Source organism: Metarhizium brunneum, chromosome 1 (assembly GCF_013426205.1).
Source record: "Metarhizium brunneum chromosome 1, complete sequence".
NCBI classification, from domain to species: Eukaryota; Fungi; Ascomycota; class Sordariomycetes; order Hypocreales; family Clavicipitaceae; genus Metarhizium; species Metarhizium brunneum.
The window spans coordinates 369,868-387,290 of record NC_089422.1 but is presented as its reverse complement, the minus strand read 5'-3'; the positions used below and the strand labels follow the sequence as shown (position 1 = coordinate 387,290).

At 53.9% G+C, this 17,423-nt stretch overlaps 7 protein-coding genes across 7 annotated transcripts; 5 read left to right on the top strand and 2 right to left on the bottom strand.

Moving 5' to 3' along the window:
- Nucleotides 1–1,024: 1,024 nt before the first annotated feature.
- On the top strand, nucleotides 1,025–1,672 carry ncb2 (Negative cofactor 2 complex subunit beta; the record flags this gene model as incomplete). Its single annotated transcript, XM_066129502.1, has 4 exons — nucleotides 1,025–1,079; nucleotides 1,142–1,168; nucleotides 1,234–1,493; nucleotides 1,565–1,672. 4 exons carry the CDS (start codon nucleotides 1,025–1,027, stop codon nucleotides 1,670–1,672), a joined length of 450 nt encoding a protein of 149 aa, XP_065985890.1.
- Nucleotides 1,673–2,423: 751 nt separating this feature from the next.
- Nucleotides 2,424–5,068, top strand: G6M90_00g001250 (uncharacterized protein; the record flags this gene model as incomplete). The annotated part of the gene is made up of 7 exons (XM_066129501.1): nucleotides 2,424–2,579; nucleotides 2,664–3,336; nucleotides 3,416–3,539; nucleotides 3,611–3,671; nucleotides 3,730–3,772; nucleotides 3,823–4,255; nucleotides 4,327–5,068. The coding sequence occupies 7 exons, from the start codon at nucleotides 2,424–2,426 to the stop codon at nucleotides 5,066–5,068; spliced, it is 2,232 nt and encodes a 743-aa protein (XP_065985567.1).
- Nucleotides 5,069–5,510: 442 nt separating this feature from the next.
- Nucleotides 5,511–6,818, top strand: HST21 (NAD-dependent protein deacetylase hst2-1; the record flags this gene model as incomplete). Its single annotated transcript, XM_014687460.1, has 2 exons — nucleotides 5,511–5,667; nucleotides 5,740–6,818. The coding sequence occupies 2 exons, from the start codon at nucleotides 5,511–5,513 to the stop codon at nucleotides 6,816–6,818; spliced, it is 1,236 nt and encodes a 411-aa protein (XP_014542946.1).
- Nucleotides 6,819–7,020: 202 nt separating this feature from the next.
- Nucleotides 7,021–8,999, bottom strand: ptaK_0 (oxidoreductase ptaK; the record flags this gene model as incomplete). The annotated part of the gene is made up of 4 exons (XM_014687461.1): nucleotides 7,021–7,208; nucleotides 7,284–7,447; nucleotides 7,509–8,849; nucleotides 8,914–8,999. 4 exons carry the CDS (start codon nucleotides 8,997–8,999, stop codon nucleotides 7,021–7,023), a joined length of 1,779 nt encoding a protein of 592 aa, XP_014542947.1.
- Nucleotides 9,000–10,785: 1,786 nt separating this feature from the next.
- On the top strand, nucleotides 10,786–12,553 carry asaC_0 (Nonribosomal peptide synthetase asaC; the record flags this gene model as incomplete). The annotated part of the gene is made up of 2 exons (XM_014687462.2): nucleotides 10,786–11,427; nucleotides 11,540–12,553. The coding sequence occupies 2 exons, from the start codon at nucleotides 10,786–10,788 to the stop codon at nucleotides 12,551–12,553; spliced, it is 1,656 nt and encodes a 551-aa protein (XP_014542948.2).
- Nucleotides 12,554–13,550: 997 nt separating this feature from the next.
- Nucleotides 13,551–14,120, bottom strand: MGR2 (the record flags this gene model as incomplete). Its single annotated transcript, XM_066129500.1, has 5 exons — nucleotides 13,551–13,677; nucleotides 13,735–13,825; nucleotides 13,886–13,915; nucleotides 13,971–13,997; nucleotides 14,060–14,120. 5 exons carry the CDS (start codon nucleotides 14,118–14,120, stop codon nucleotides 13,551–13,553), a joined length of 336 nt encoding a protein of 111 aa, XP_065986113.1.
- A 978-nt stretch (nucleotides 14,121–15,098) lies between these two features.
- On the top strand, nucleotides 15,099–17,423 carry G6M90_00g001200 (uncharacterized protein; the record flags this gene model as incomplete). Its single annotated transcript, XM_014687464.1, has 2 exons — nucleotides 15,099–16,196; nucleotides 16,263–17,423. 2 exons carry the CDS (start codon nucleotides 15,099–15,101, stop codon nucleotides 17,421–17,423), a joined length of 2,259 nt encoding a protein of 752 aa, XP_014542950.1.

Below are 17,423 nucleotides of genomic sequence, written 5' to 3'. Positions count from 1 at the left end.
TGGCACGTGCACGCTGACTGTAGAGCAGAATTCCCAGCCCTTCAGTCAGTGGGTTTAGCACCTTGAGTGGAGAGCCCGTCTAGCTTTGGCGAGCTGCTAGTGGCCACTGCCCCGGCGCCCCGCTAGACGCGGCACTGTGGCCTCCATAGCCGTGCAGCGCCAGACCAGAGGCTGTGCTGCTCAAGCTCTCTCAAGCGCTCAAGTTCAAGGCATCTTGGGAGGTATAATTCGCAGCTTCGCCCCACCATGCACCAGACCCTCGCCATCCGTCATTCTTCAATGCTCAACTGTTTCGACCTTCAGCTGTGAACTGGCCTGACCGTGGCGCGTCGCTCACATCACATCTTTCTCTGGCTGCCTCAGCATCCTCGCGTCTATCCGCAACTTGTCCCTGAGCTCATCTACCCAGGCCCTCACTTGCATCTAATTTTCCAGTCTGCTTTTGCACGCCGCATTGACGTTGCATTTAGGTGGCCTGCCGCGCCGTATCCTGCCGCACCTCCTTCCTGCACAAATCATCACGACTTTCATCCGTCAACATGTCGGATCACGAGTTCGGCGGTACGTTCAGCTTTATTTTCCTCTTGTTTTATTTTTTTTCTCGTCGCATGTTCATCATTGCTTGCCTCTTTTCATGCATTCCCTGTCGTACCACCATTTCGTTAATTCTTTCTTGTCTTGGTCTCTCTCGCACCCGCCCACTTCTTGTCATATCAAACTTGAAGCCGGTCAATGTCGGTGCTGCTGCCATCACGGCCCTCCCACTGAACTTGATATGAAGCAGAGTTGTTGTTACGCAGTGCACGAGCCATTTCTGTTTCTCTCCCTTTTTTTCCCACTGATGAATCAAGCCTCGTGTGTCGTGGTCGCAGTCGCAACGCAAGTGCTTGCTGTCACGTCTCTTCTCACGTCCCTAGCCGCCTCATCCTACGGTTCCTACCCATCTTTCGGTCTATTTATCAGGGTGCGCCGTCATCTTTTGAGAACTAGCCCTGTCTGCCTTGATTTCCGGCGCATTTTTACTATGCCCAGGAAGCCTCTGACGGACCGATATTGGGCCAGGGTGGATTCAGGCCTCAGTAAACGCTGCATTTCTTTGTTTCGCCGTCTGCGCCAAATTTTCTAACGAGATGATTTATAGCCAACGATGACCTGTCTCTCCCCAAAGGTATGCTATTCATAGCCGCCCATTCACTGCCACGGAAGGGCGCCGAAGCTAACACCTGTCGACAGCCACCGTCCAGAAGATTGTAGGTGAAATCCTGCCACCACACGGGGGAGTAGCTTTCGCAAAAGAGGCCAGAGATCTCCTGATTGAATGCTGCGTGGAATTCATCACCCTCATTTCTTCCGAAGCCAACGAAATTTCCGAAAAGGAGGCCAAAAAGACCATTGCCTGTGATCACATTACAAAGGCCCTCGAGCAGCTTGGCTTTTCCGACTACGTGCCCGCTGTGCTTGAAGCTGCTGCCGAGCACAAGGAGGTTCAGAAGGTGCGTCTTGACTCGTCTTTCGTGTTTCCGTCTCCCCTGGGCGTTTTGCTAATCTGCCACATCTACCGCAGGGCCGAGAAAAAAAGGCGGACAAATTTGCCAACAGCGGCATGTCCATGGAAGAACTAGCGCGTTTGCAAGAAGAACAGTTCGCCCAGGCCAGAGAGAGACATGGATGAGTCTTGCCTCTTTTTTTTTTCGTACGACAGGGGAGCTGCTTCGTTTTATTGGGCGTCGTGATGGGCATTGCTTGGCGTTGACATATAGGACACAAATGATTGGCGATGCGAAGATTGTTTGCTGGGATCTTTTGAGTTTATTTGGTTAATCGTTGAATCCATCGCGAAAGGACACACATCGGGTCCTAGGTTCGCAAAGATATAACGATCGGGGAAAGGCCATGTAGTGCTTTGAATATACATATAATATCTACGGGTTCATCCAAGTCGCTACGCCACTTTCCACAACTCGGTCAAGGAATATCCTTTGTCCTTTGCAATTTTGCTTTACTGTAGTATTCCAAGCGCCATTTTGCCATTTAGCCGGTGCCATCTCGCCTCAATTCACTAGTTCCAGCAAGTGACAAAATTTGTGTGGCAAGGTAATTCCAGCATTGCCGGCATGGCTTCGATCTAGATCGGTCCGCAACACAATGTGCTCCCGTCTGATTGGTGCCGACTTCATGACGGCGGCATCTCCGTGAATGTTCCAGTCAGCTGTTGATTCCCCCACCAGTCGCTATTTCCCTGCATCGTCGTTGCTTTTTCCAGTTATCCATTTTTCGGTTGGGTTTTGCAAATTCCATATATAACAATCGGGTACAGCTTCACACACCCATCTGCCCACACTATTGAATCTGCTCCCCCAATTGTTCGCAGTTGCATCCCAAAGCCTGAGAGTTGCATTTTGGGATATGGAGCGAGCGACAAGATGGCTTTCCGACCACTGAGACCCGCCACCTTCAGAAAACGCCCATCCGCATCCCGTAATACATCTTCTAGTGACGATGCTCGATCCCCTGGTGCCGGTCCGAGTCGGACACTAGCTATACAGGCTTGTCTTGACTGTCGAAGATTAAAGATAAAGGTTGCCCCGGCCTCTTTCTCGTCGCATGCTTGAATATGCTCCAAGCCTTGCTTACCGTTGCTAACACCGCTGCTGCGCAACCAGTGCGATGGCAACTGGCCCAAGTGCTCAACGTGTACGACCAAGAACCGAGCCTGTGGCTACGTCGGCCAGGAGGGCCAGAGTCGAGCCACTGCTGTCAAGTCACGGCTCGAGTCTTTGGAAGAGCTGCTAGCTGCGCTGAAAACCAGTAGCCCCGAGCAGCTCTCCACGATCCTAAACAGCATACGAGATGATGACGACGCCGTCGGGGCGATTGAGAGCCTTGCAAGTCAGACAGTTGCTTTGAACAGGCAGGATGACCAATACGGTTTGTTGCTCCTGGCCAACAAGCTGACTTGCGATCTCCGCCTCCTGCTCCCGGAAGCACCGGTTATGATGCGGGCGGTGAACTCATTCTTCAGCTGCAGCGGCAAGCTATTCCACGTCTTTTCAGACACATATATCCTGCAGTGCTATCGCGCAATCTTTGATGAGTCTCAAGCTCCCTCGGAACTTTTAAAGACCAAGGTCTGCTGCCTGGCGGCGGTTGCTGCAGTAGGAGCCCAGTACTCGCCCGACACAATCAGCAAGGAGGTGGAGGTGGGCTTGTATAATCTCGCTAGGCATTTCCTTGAGGTCACGATTGAGCATGAACCTCTACACGCAATCAAGGCCTGCGCCTTGTTTGCCCAGTATAACATCATGAACAAGGAGATGGTGTCCCTCACATACGTTGGTAAGTGACTGGTGTCAATTTTTGACCCAGGGTGTTTAAATGTTGTTTGACGCCGCTAATGTGCCCTTTTTAATTACAGAAACTGGGCTGAGCATGTGTCACATCTACGGAATAAACAACAGGGCTTTGCGGCCTGATTCCATACCCAGCGTGGAATGGCGCGACCTTCGGAATACATGGAGAACTTTGATATTTTTCTCGAGGTATGCAAACGAAGAAACATTCTTGGCCGAGACGTCTGCTTCTGGGTCCTGACAGCATGTGTTCCCTGCAGCTGGCTCTCATCGACACTTGGGTACATCTCCGGGAACGCTTGGTCGGCCGAGAAAAGAGTGGTACGTGGACAACATCGACTCGACCTTTTAGCCTGACAGAATCTGACTTTTCTCCAAGCTCGCTGACCTCAAGTTTGATGATGCGGACAATATCACCGAAGGTATGTTTCAGCAAGAAGCGACCACAGCGCTCGTTACTGACGTGGAGCAGTTGTGCAGACGGAAATGGCGAGAATATGCCTTCTCAAGGCGGAAATATTGCGAATGCATTTGGTATTCAAGGATCTCACAAGCCTGGCTGTCGAGACCATTAGGGGAGATTTGCAAAGCTGGTACGGAGAGCTACCAGAATCCATGCGACTCGGAGTGCCGGCACATGAGGATCTTCCGGTGGGAACTAAGCGATCCATCTTGCATCTGCACATGCTTTACCTAGGGGCCATAATGCTTCTCTATCGCAGAGTAGCAACCCAGTTCTTGCAGTCCTACGCAGTTGGGGGCCTTGGCGGCAGCCTACACCTTCACCCGCGCGAGGCGTTTGTCCAGCAAAGCGCTGAAGCTGTTCTCGCAGCCAGCACATCAGCCAGCATCGTCAAGCTACTTCTGGACGACGATGGTGTCTTCAAACATTGTTGGCTTGTCATGTCCGTACCCCCCATGTCTCACTCAGCGGAATGAGGAGGCGAGTTTGATTCGTTAACAATGACGTACATAGTTTCCAAACCTACACCGCTTGTACGATTCTTCTCCATTCTGTGATCCAGAAGCAACTACACGGCTTTGAGCCATCGCGGTGGCAGGACGATTTAGAAAGAGCCGAAGACTGCCTCTCGGTACTTGCCTTCTGCGGCTCTCAGGATCGTGTCGCTGAACAATTCCATGAGCAGCTCGAGACCATCTACCAGACAGCCGCGGCATATGTTTTCAGTAGCGAATCAAACGGGGCTTTCATGGAGACGGATGCCCAGCAAATCCCTCTCCGGGCGGACAACCCTTTTACTCCAATGGATGATGTCGGGGAAGCAAATTGTGCCTATCTCCTAGACATTCCGCCTCAAGCAAATGACTCACTCGTTAAGCTCTCATTTGTCCTTCTCATGATGCTGGGCCAGCCCTTTGGCGACCGTGGCGCAAAAGAGGCCGCGGAAGTCAACTTGAAGGAGCATTGGCTGGCGGATCCCTCAAGGTACGAATACCCGCAGATGGCAGAACGCGTGGATTGGAATATAGAGAACAGGCGTATGTTCCGGTGGGATCTGAGCAAGTTGAACATTCCCCCTTTGGAGGCGATGAAGGTGGCGGGAGAGTCGAGTTCGTCAGAGGGCGCATTAGATTTGGGCTTGTCGGACAGCATGTCTGCAGGCACGTTTCTCGGCAGCTCTGAGCCGAGCGGATGGACGTCAGCAGCGAGCCTGGCGAACCCGTTGAGGAATAATGAAAACATGTGGGGAAAATAGAGGGCCTAGACTGGTGATAACAAAACACGTGTCATGATTTTGTAAAGGCATTTTAAATGACTGGTTCGCAAAAGAAAGAAAGAAAGAAAGATGCTTGCAGTTAAGCAGACGCGTACGGAGTAATTGCCCCACAAGAAACATGAAACCCCCTGGCCAATGCTACCGCTCTTCTTGTACGACCCCAGGAGCCGTCGACGGTTGTATCGATAAGATCAAAATGATGTAACGGTGGTGCAAAACCCCACGTCGGCGGTTGGTGGCTGACCGAAGGCAAAACCATTTCTACAACCACCACCCACGACTGTCAGAAGTTTGCAGACGACGACTGCATCCGCACACGACCCTGCAGGGGACGCCCGCTGCAGCAGCCGCCACAATAGGTCCAAGTCGACGCGATCGCGACAAACGAGGCTTCCGGCTCCCGCGCTGGCTCCGCCGCACCATGGGCAACGAGGAGTCGGCCCTCGTCGCCGAGTCGGTCAAGCCCTCGACGCTGACGGAGAGGTCGCTAGCAGCAGTGGCAGCCTACCTCAATGACGAGTCCCAGCAGAGAAAGGTCGTCGTCCTCACGGGCGCCGGCATCTCTACCGCCGCCGGAAGTACGTAGCGGCTCGCTCCAAACTACTCCCTCTGCTCTCCAAAAACATCCATCTAACCCCCTCGCGCGGCAGTCCCCGACTTCCGGTCCCCCAAAACAGGACTCTACAACAACCTCGCGCGGCTCAACCTCCCCTACGCCGAGGCCGTCTTCGACTTGACCTACTTCCGCACGCACCCGGAGCCGTTCTACGTGCTCGCGCGGGAGCTCTACCCGGGCAAGTTCCACCCGACGGTGTCGCACGCCTTCATCAAGCTCCTCGACGACAAGGGCATGCTGCAGATGCTCTTCACGCAAAACATCGACTGCCTCGAGCGGCGGGCCGGCGTGCCCGCGGACAAGATTGTCGAGGCGCACGGCAGCTTCGCGACGCAGCGGTGCATCGAGTGCCGGGCCGCGTTCCCGGGGGACTTGATGACGGAGCACGTGGCGAGGGGCGCGGTGCCGCGGTGCCGCGAGGCCGGCTGCGCGGGGACGGTGAAGCCGGATATCGTCTTCTTTGGCGAGATGCTGCCGGCGGCGTTTGGCGAGCGGGCGGGCCACGCGCGCGCCGCGGACCTGCTGCTTGTCATGGGGACGAGCCTGACGGTGCACCCGTTTGCGGGGCTACCCGAGCTGGCGGCCGAGGGGAGGCCGCGCGTGCTGCTGAACTTGGAGAGGGTAGGGCGGCTGGGCACCCGGCCCGACGATGTGGTGGAGCTGGGCGAGTGCGACGAGGGGATTCGCAAGCTGGCCGACGCGCTGGGGTGGAGGGACGAGCTGGAGACGTGCTGGAGGGCGGTTGTCGGACATGAGGAGGCGGACAGGCAGCTGAGGAGCGCGGGCGGCGGGGGGCGCGAGGTCGAGGGCGAGGTCGAGGACGAGGTGCGCAAGTTGGCCGAGGGGGTGGAGGAGGCGCTGAGGCTCGGGGAGAGCGAGGGCGAGGACGGGGCTGGGCCATCGGCGGAGCAGGGACATGAGGCTGTGGTTTCGGAGGAGGAGTCGGCGGCAAAGGGAGGGCATTCGATGGCGAGGGCAGAGTCTTCGCCAGAGACACCCGAAACTCGTGTTGAGCAACATGTTCCGAGGGCAGCGGCTGAAGCAGCAGGTTCCGAGACAGTCGACGAAAAGGAAAAGGAAAAGGAAAAAGAGGCTGAAAAGCCGTCCCTTTAGAACCACCCGTTCATTCACGCATTTTGAGTCACGATTGGTTCGTCATGTCAAGGCACATACATAGAGGCGTTTGGGTTGTCTAGTCGAAATATACAGCTAGTCTACACGGCACAGGGAGAATTTCTAGAAAGAAAGAAAAAAAATGTACAGGCCTCGGTTTTTTTATATACTCGCCACACACGCCGGGCCCCCCTTTTCCGATTCATAACCCGCTGTCGATCTGATCCGGGATATTGGTGTTCGTCCACTCCCCCCACTGCCGACACGTCTCGGCAACAACATGCGGCATCGTGTGCCGATACCGTGCCACTTGGTCGGGGTTGGTGAGGAACTGCGCGAAGAAGCCGGCCGACACGTGCCACGCGATGTGGCAGTGGAACGGCCAGACGCCTGCCACGGTAGTTTGTATCGTTAGCAACGTGCTCGCCGGCAGGGGGGTCAACGGGGGAGAAACGGCAAACATACCCGGGTTGTCCGCGGCGTCAAACTGAATCACCAGGTGGCCGTGCTTGCGGACCTGCACCACGTCTCGGCGCTGCGGGTTGTCCCTGTTGACAATGGTGCCGTCCCACGGGCCCTCGCCCTCGTGGAGGACGTACATGTTGAACCCGTGCAGGTGCATCGGGTGCCTGCGGGCCATTAGCAAAAGAGCTCCGACGAGTGTACGGGCGAAAGGGGGAGGGGACCTACGCAACGGGCGTGTTGTTGATGACGTGAACCCTCACGCTCTTGGCGCCCTGTGTGTTCTTGACATTCCACTGCTTCTCGAACGTGTGGTTGCCCAGGGCGCTCAGCAGCAGCGTCGGGCGGTTGTAGTCGCCCCTGAAGTCGACGCCGCCAAACGACCACAGGGTGATGTTGCTCGCGTTCTTGAACAGGCCGACCTCCATGTCGTAGGTCAAGTCGGGCGCAATGGGCCGGCGGCGCATGACGGGCTTTGTGAGCGCGAGGTCGTCGTTGGCGCAGGTCAGGGGGTCGGGGACGTCCCACGGCTGCGACTGCGGCTGCCTCGCCTCGTCGGCGCCGTCGTAGTATATCGCCGCGTAGGCGTGGCGCTCGCCGGCGAGGCTGCACGCCTCGGAGATGTTGCTGCGCATCCAGTAGGCGTCGGGCGGCGCGTCGGCGGCGACGAGGACGTCTGTCCGCTGGCCGATGCCCAGCGTCACCACCTTGGTGTCGTAGGGCTCCACGGGCACAAAGTCGTTGGCGATGACGGTCATGGTGTGCCCGTCGATGGTGAAGCGCTGCAGCGCCTCGCAGCCCGAGTTGATGAGGCGCAGGCGGTGCGTCTTGCCGCGCGTAAACTTGAAGCGTGCGATGCCGGCGTTGCTGTGGCACGGCGTCTTGTCGCCGGCCGGCAGTTTGGAGCAGTCAAAGTTTGCCTTGCCGTTGATCATGTTGGTGTCGGACCGGACGGGGCGGCCGTTGGGCTTCATCGTCTCCTCGACCAGGGCGTAGTAGTCGCGGTGGTACCAGTCCGAGAGCATGACGGGGCCGAGATCGACGTCGTACCGCGCCGTCCGAGGTCCGTATATAATCATTGGTCCGACGATGCCGCCTGCATACTGCGCCGAGTAGTGTGAGTGGTACCACGTCGTGCCGTACAACTCGGCCTCGAAGGAGTACGTGTAGCTTTTGCCCGGCGCAATGGGGCACTGCGTGACACCGGGGACGCCATCTTCCCAGGGCTTGCCGTGTTGCAGGAAGCCGTGCCAGTGCAGGGCGACGCCCTCCTCGGCGCTCGAGATGTTGTTGTGCAACGTGACTTGGATCGTGTCGCCCCAGTTGGCTTCTATCAGGGGGCCGGGGAATGCGCCGTTGACGAGCAGCACCGAGCGCTGGTATCCGTCTGGCGCGATGACGCCGCGGCTGACGGTGAAATCATACGATCGTATCACGCCAGTACGTGGGAAGTGTTCGTAGTAGTCGGTGGTGTGGTTGAGCAGACTCCAGGGAGATCCGTTGGGCAGGGGATTATTCTCCAGGAACATGGGCAGCAGAGGCGCGACAAGTGTTCCCAAAACTGATTTGCTGTGACATGTTAGCGCATTGTTTTTCAGGGGAGCATCGAGTGCTTGCGAGTGTTGCCATGTACCCATTCGTTCTTGTTTGTAGCAGCTTTCCCCCAACTTTGGCTGCCGAGTACGTCGCTGCATCGCGTTTGCTAAACGTGATGCCCATGATTCAAGCGGGCAACTCTTCCCAAACCATAAATAGAGAAGAGAGAGCGGAAAATGGAACGAGACAACAACGCCTCGGCGTTTAAAACAATATGCTTGCTCTATATAATAAGAGCATGAGCACATCTATACTAGATCCGGATCCGCCAGTAAGCCGAGGGAGACGTTGACGACTCCATCTGCACCGACGGCGGCGCAAAAGGGTCACAATATTGTGACAGTGTGGAAAGGGTCTGCATCGTCCTGTTTTGATTTTTCTTCCATTCTCCAACGTAGTGCCAGGTGATGTGCGGATTACTACTCGGTCGAGAGGGAGACGGGAGCATCCCGCCAGAAGCAGGCGCATGCAAGGTTCCCTGTCTCAGATGGAAGCTGAGCCGGCCTCCAGATCTTGTGGAACAACTTAAGAACAATGCGGTCTAGGTACATGGTTAGCGCCGCGGATTTCATCACGAGCTCATGTCGAAAATGGAGATGCTGTATGTATATGCGTGGTGGCTGCTCGAGTCTGGGAGCACTCTAGGAGTAAAGAGGTCCAAGCAAGGAGCGCCGAAAACAGCAATTAGGTATGCGAGATGACTGACAACTTCGGGATATGTACGGAGTACTCCGTACACTGCTTGATTAGTATTCTCTTTAGGAGAAAACGTGACTCCAGATTTGCTTTTTTTAGCTCGCCGTTTTGCGGGGTTTGTTGATGCCAGGTTGACACATCACAATCTCAATGTCTCAGTTTTTCGTCGCCCCTTCGAGAAAACGGTCAGTCACGGCGCCTAGCATTGATGCTTCTCTGAGCGGCTATTCCGTACCCAGTGCAGAGTTCTGAATGCATTCGAAATGGGAATACGGATATCTGTGCCGGATGGCATGATTCTCCTTCTGCCCCGCGACCATCATCAACAGGAATGTTGCATTCTGACGTAAAAGACGTCTTAGTGCCAGTGCGGACGGGACCGCAGACGCACAAGGGAGACGCGGGTCTTTTGGCAAATATTTTTGCTTCTTGTTCTTTACGGGCGGGCGTAAAGGGGGCCTTGGCCTTGGTGTAGCATCCAAGTTCGGCCGCATCCCTTGGATTATAGGATTCCGAGGTGCGCCGAGATATTGCTGCCAGCATGCATCAAGACGGGGCCTTGCCACCGCTCCCTGAGTCCGGACGCTGGAATTTCTTTTTCTTTTTCTTTTCGGATTTTATGAAAAGTACAGTGAACTTGGAGGTAATGGCACCAGTTCCATGTAGCGACCGAGTGTTTCGTGCGAAGACAGGCGAAAATAGCGGTAATATAAAATATAAAGACAATAATGTACAACGGGGCTGTCTGCTAACACAAAATTCACGTTGCCATGAAGGCACGGGCCGAAGCACACAAGATAGTCAAGGAGATGAGTCAGGGCATACGAAGTAGCAACTCAAGATACATATGTAGTAACAATATGGATGCCTCAGCTATGTAGGTCGGGTTATACATATACGCGATATATACTTGCGGGTAACAGGTCAGGACCTAGAAGAAGAGAAACCAAGAACCTTGGGAACCCAAAGACGATTCTTGGCTGAATTAAAAGCTATTCACAAGCTCTCATTAAGCCCTTGTCACATACAAGATATTATTCCTCAAAATCTTCCAAAACCCTCCTCAATTAAAATGGAAAAGACTGCCTATAATCACACTACACTAGCCTCGTCTAGTATAGGGAATATATTTGCCTGTATAGCCAGCAGAAACGGAGACAAAACTGCAGTTACTGGGAAATGCACTTTTTATACATATTCCCAACTAGACGGCATGGCCAGAGCATTAGCCATGCAGTTAATTCAGCGTGGATTAGGCCATGAAGAACCCATCGGCATATGGGTTACCCACGGATCACACCAAGTTATTGCACAACTAGCCATCATCTACATGGGCGGCACTTGCGTTCCGCTAGACCCGGACCGACCTCGGCCGGACACGCAGACACAGTTACAAGTGGCCGGTGTTAAGAACATGGTCGTTGATGATGCGTTTCAACATCGGCATCTACCCGTAACAAAGATCCCGCTGTTACAAAGCCCCGATGGGGGGCACACGGCAGGCAATGCAGCAACTCTCCCAGTGGAAACCAAGGCCGATTTCCGTTCCCACATTCTCTTCACCTCGGGCACCACTGGTACCCCGAAGGCTGTTGAAATCCTAGCCCGTGGTATCGTGAGGCTTGCACGCGACCCTGTCTACGGCCCGCGGTCCTCGGACACAGTTGGCCATCTTGGCAACCCTTGTTTTGACCTCTCGCTCATGGACATATGGGCGTCACTACTCAATGGCTCAACAATTGCGGCGTTGGATAGGCGTGAGGCTTTGCTTCCGAAAAGTCTAGACCGTATGCTCAAGGAGAATCACGTCACATATCTGTTTATGCCGACTGCTATCTTCCATATTGTTGCCCCCGTATGCCCGACTGCGTTTTCAGAATGCCACACGGTTGTAATTGGGGGAGAATCTCCAGATCTGAAGGCATATTTCCATTCCCACTACCCCCCCGGTTAACTGGCTCGACAAGGATGAAGGAAACGTGTTTCTCACGGGTGCTACGGGCTTCGTTGGCGCGCATTTACTCGTCAATTTGCTACAATGCCCTCAAGTAAGGTCGGTATGCTGTCTCGTCCGTTCCGACTCGCACGCATCAGCCCGCAAAAAGATGGGCAGAAATCTCGAAAAATACCACCTGCAACATCTTGCTACTGAATTCGAGTCAAAGATCAAGATTCTCCTGGGAGATTTTTCCAAGCCACGACTTGGATTGAGTGAGCCGGCCTTCTTGGCTCTTGCGGAAAGCACAAGTGTTGTATTTCATCTCGGTGCCCAGATTAATTACAACGAGCCGTACCTGGCCAACCGCGCTGCGAATATGACGGGGGTCTTGAACATGATCCAGTTGGCCGTCGCGTCGCGACCAAAGGCACTACACTACGCGTCGAGCATGGCTGCCTTTGGACCAACTGGCCTGGTGGCGGACAAAGTAGGGGAACTCACGGAAGATGCACCTTTGCAACCGTATCTCGATACAACGGTTGCATACGAGACGGGCTACGGCCAGAGTCAATGGGTCTCGGACGAGATGCTTTGCCAGTTGATGAAGCGAGGTTTCCCGGCCGCCGTGTATCGCATGGGTGCTGTCGTGTGCAATAGCAAGGACGGCGTAGGGAACCCGGATGATTTTCTGAGCCGGCTTACAGCAGACTGCTTCCGTTTAGGGATATATCCCCATCTTCCGGACCAGCGTAAGGAAATGATACCGGTCGACTATGTCGCTCCAGCAATGAGAATGATGGTCATGTCCAATAGGAATCTTGGCAAGGTATATCACCTTACCCCTGGTGTTCGAGAAAATATATCCGTCAACGAGTACTTTCGAATCGCACAGCAGCACACCGGCATCGCCCTGTCTGCCTTAGCATATGGAGATTGGGTACACGCTCTCCTGCAGGCGGACAAGTCGGGTGTAGAGCTTGGGTTGAAGCCGCTGTTTCCGATGCTAATGGAAAGGGTCAAGAACGGTAGGACGCGGTGGTAATTTATGTTCAACAATGACAAGACGGTGGCTGCACTAAAAACCTCGGAGCACTTCCAGTCACTCCGGCCAGCGCCGATCAGCCCCAAAGACTTGCATGCTTACTTTGATAGCATTCTTTCTCGAGGTTAAGTGCTAGTGGGGATGAGGGTTCTTGCATTGCACAACAGGTTGCGAAGCGTTATTGTTCAATGGACCAAGTCTGAGGCTAGTCAGCAGGGTGTACCAGTTCAAGCTAAGTGTATTGACAACTAGCTAGACGACTACTGCGAGTGCCCAAGGGTGAAGAGGAAAGGAACACAAAGGACAGCTCGAGGATTACTAACCCACATAGAGTGTGACAATCGGCCACTATCCACAAGAGCTCACCCTGACAAACCGTTGGGTTGTCAAGGAGATGGCAGGGACCGCGCGAGGAGAAGTTGAGAGAGCTTTTATTTCCTTGCGAAAAGGTTCATTGCAACCCACTAATGGTCGGTTGCGGTGGCGGTTTACAGAATGAAAGACTATACGACAATAGTAGGCCATGGAGGAATGCGGCCGTGCCCTTGTACGGCTCGTTAAGATATCGTATAACGAAAAATGAAAAGAGAAACTGTGGTAGAATAGGCAGAAGAATAAATAAGAAACAAGGGAGAAGTAGAAGTAACCGAATTATTTTATGAGCTGGTAGTATAAATCCGTTCAAGCTAGGTCGAAAACCGGGGAAATATTCCACCGACTGCGGTCATCAGCGCAGGGAGGACAGTCTGATATATGACTGGCGAGAACTGGCGTGAAACCACTCCTGAACCGTCTCACAGGCGTTAATATTGCAATCGCTTGTAATAGGACTTGTCATTCTTCGTATGCACAAGCAGTTTCCTACTCTAGATAGTACAGACATGAATCATGTTACATGTGTATATGTTACAATGAGGTGTTGTCAGAGAAGGGCTCCATCCATACATCTCTAGTCGTTCCAGCGGATATATATTGTCATTTCGACACGGGGTTGAGATTAGGGGGATTTTCGCCACGCTGGGCTAGCCATGTTTACTATCGGTCGTCTTTGCGCCCGCATGTACAATTCGTGCAGTTTAGGGTCGGCGTCTGATCGGATAACGGAACCAATCGACATGAAGAAGCTGCAGAGGGCTATTAGTTATTGTACAGAGACTGGCGCAAGGGAGGGCTAATCATACCCGAATGTAGTGCCAGAAACAAGCATATACTGGCCCAATGTTCTCATGATGCCCTGCGTACCAGCGCCGTATCGAAAGATATTGACGGTTCCTGTCATGCTGTTAGATGCCGAGCAAACCATGGAATCGGGTTGCTGTTCCGTGTTCGTACCAAAGATGAAGCCCATAATGGTCCCGACAGCTACATCCTGGTCAGCGCAAGCGACAAGACGCTGGAAATTCTTCGTTTGACATACTACCGCCCATCATGGCACCCATTTTAACTAGACGCCCATTTTGTTAGCTGTTTTGTCCTCTCTCCACCACACTTAATATGCAGTCCTACGCTTGTCAAAGTTAGACGGGCCATGCTGGCCGCCCGTGGGGACGGCTGTGACAGGAGGCATATTGTTTCTTGGTGAGGTTGCTCTCTCGGCAGTGAGGTCGGTGCTTCCTTGGAACAAATCCAGTCTCGTTCAACCACAACCATCTGATTTCTTGGACGGTTGGACCCTTGTTCAAGCTCCCGTCAAACACTCGACTTGATTGGATGTGGCCCGCGGGTTTGGGTAAATATTATCCCGCCAGTTGAAGCGCCCCTCACAGTTTTCTTTCCGTGGTGGAGCACCTATTTCTACTGTGCTCCCCATCACGTGAACCATGATCATGAGCGGGCGATGGGTCTAGCACAGAGTCATGAGATAATTTATGCCCGTTGGACCTAGTCCCATGCAATCGAAAAGCATCGCGGACACTGTTTACAATATCCAGACCGTCTTCGTTGTGACTTCTACCGGTGGTTGGTGAAGCACCTCGAGTGCGCTCTGCACTGTATGTGGCTCCCATCACTCTCGCTACTGAACACAGCGAGCACAGCAAGAGACCCAGCAGCGTCTAGGAGCAACACAGAACGGGGGTAACGCCAGATTGCCAAATCTCCCTTCAGTTCACTCCACACCAGCTTTCTCAGGACACGCGCGCCCGATTCCATCGCCGGCACCCCCAACTTTTTGTTTTGGTAGGTCACGGCGGTCCAGTTTGACAATTTCCCCTGGCGTGGCCGCCCGGCAGTCGCTCTTTCGCTTTATCTGGAGAGCCGCCAATGCTGCCACCCCTCGATCCGAGTCCGACGCTCATGCTGACGAATTTTTGGCATCCAGAATCATCCACACCGGAACTTCCATTGGCATTCGAGGGAATCGACCATTGCTCAAGCATCACTTTGTTTCTCGAGAGGTTCAAATCGTGGCCCGGTGTCGTCCGAAGGGCGGTGGACAGGTGTAAAGTCGACCAACTACGCGTCCGAGGCTCCATTCCGCAACGGCCATCACGGCATCCGCAGTGTGCCCGCCCCCTTCACCACAAGATACGCTTGAGCCTTCCTCATGACCGCAGTAGCCAGCCCTCCGACCTTCCCTCAGATTTCTCGACCAGCATGGGGCGCAATTAGCGGTAGCAACCCCATGGACCCCGACGAAGTGAGAGGCATGTTCGCACCGCGGAAGTCTCTCTCGAGAACAAACTCTGCTTCATCATTGTCCTCCAACGCATCCAACACGTCCGTTGCCACAAATGGTTCACAGTCGAATGGCACTTCGTTATCTGCTGCTTCCGATTTAAGTCAGTGGTCTGCAACGGCTGGTCCTCGAAAGCGACCGCAACCGAAGACGCCTTGGCCACCTAGCAAACCCGACGTGCAACCGGACTACTCGAGGCTCCCCGCCAACCGACCAAACGGCATGGCCGCACATCACAACGGACTTCAGCCGGGACCAGGCCAAAATCAAATGATGCAGCAGCAACAGATGATGCGCGGTCCGATGGGTGCGGAGCAATTCCCTCCGGGCCAACCAGTCCTCTACCTACTGTCCCTCAACGGCACATTCGAAAGAAAAACCATCTCTGTTCCCTTCGCGCCTGACAGCTTAAGAATTGGCCGGCAGACAAATCAAAAGACTATTCCCACTGCTACCAATGGCTTTTTCGACAGCAAGGTTCTATCAAGACAGCATGCCGAAATATACGCCGAGCGAAATGGCAAGATATATATTCGAGACGTCAAGTCTTCCAACGGCACTTTTGTAAATGGCACACGCCTCTCACAGGAAAATCGCGAATCGGAGCCTCATGAGTTGCAGACGGCCGATCATTTGGAACTTGGCATCGATATCGTGAGCGAGGATCAAAAGACTGTGGTACATCACAAAGTTGCTGCAAAGGTCGAGCATGCCGGATTTTTGTCCAATACTAACAATGTCTTGGACATGAACTTTGGCGACTTGGACCCGGCCAACGGCACAATGATGATTCCTAATTGGCCTCTTCAGATGCGTGGCCGGGCAAATGGCCACGCCCTGATACCTGGCCCTGGTGGTCGAATGATGAATAACGGCGGCATGAACAACCAAGGAAATGGAATGCCACAGCAACGGTCCTTCTTCTTGGCACCCGTTGCGACGGATCAAATATTGAAACGCCTAACGGTAAGTGAAACGTCGAATTGGAAAATGAAAACTTCTTGCTATGCATCCGCTAACTCGTTCCAAAAGTCGGAAATGAGAAACGCTCGGCTGCAGGCCCAGGATCTCAGTCGCACAAACCAATTCGTGAATACTCTGCTCACGAAAGAAGATGTAAAGGACCTGGAGAAACCTGAAGTGCCCGAACCGGCCAAGCAACAGCAGTCACAGCCGTCAGTGAACGGTGGCATTCCCTTCCGGTCTGATCCCAAGACGCGCTTCTCGGAACCACCCGCACCGCCACCACAACAACCACTGCCTGAGAAGCCAGATGTGCCGTCATTGAAACGAGGCCCAACTGAGAGGCCAAAGTCTGGTCCTCCGAATTCGGTGGCGGCTCGACAAGAGAATATGAATCAGATCATACAGCTTACAGAAGCGTTGAACAATGCGAAGCGAGATATTGATACCCAAACAGCACGGATGCGAGAACTAGAGGAGATGCTTCAGAAAGAACGAGAGGCTCGTGAGCTTGCCGAGGAACTCGCGAAGCGGCTTGAGGCGTCTACGAATCTGCAGATGAATGGATCCGTCCTAACCCCTGCTGATGTGACCATGACCGATATTTCCGAGTCGGCTCAAGAACAGGAGGTCGAGGAATCAGGTGATTCAAGATCAGCAGCTCCAGAAGAAGCAGAGCCACAAAAGAACGACACGTCTGCCGAGGAGGTGACAGCTTCTCTGCAGTCTCGAATTGACAACATGGACGAGCAGATGAATGATATGCGAGAGCAGCTTGAGCAGTGGAAGCACCGATGTGAGACAGCAGAGTCTGAGAGGGATGAGAGCAGAAAATCGTTGGCCGAAATGGTTGTCCAGCTTCGTGCAGAGGAGGCCAAGCGAAGTGCTGCCGAAGAGAGACGCCGCTCGAGATCAAGATCAAGGGCGACCGAGTCCAAGGCAGACGTGACGGAGCAGGAAGCTCCCGCAACGGCACCGCCGGACCCAGAAAAGCCCGACAAGACAATTGCTGCTACCAATACATCCAAAACAGACACGGAGGATGGACCAACCCTGTCAAGAGCAAACACAATCACGCCACTGTCTTCACAAAGAGGATTTGCATCCCGGGACCAATCATTACAGGCCGGGTTGCCGTATGCGTCCATGCTAGGCGTGGTGCTCATTGGAATGGGTTTAATGGCATACATCAATGGCTGGCAGTCTCCGCCTCCTCGGATAGAGCAATGA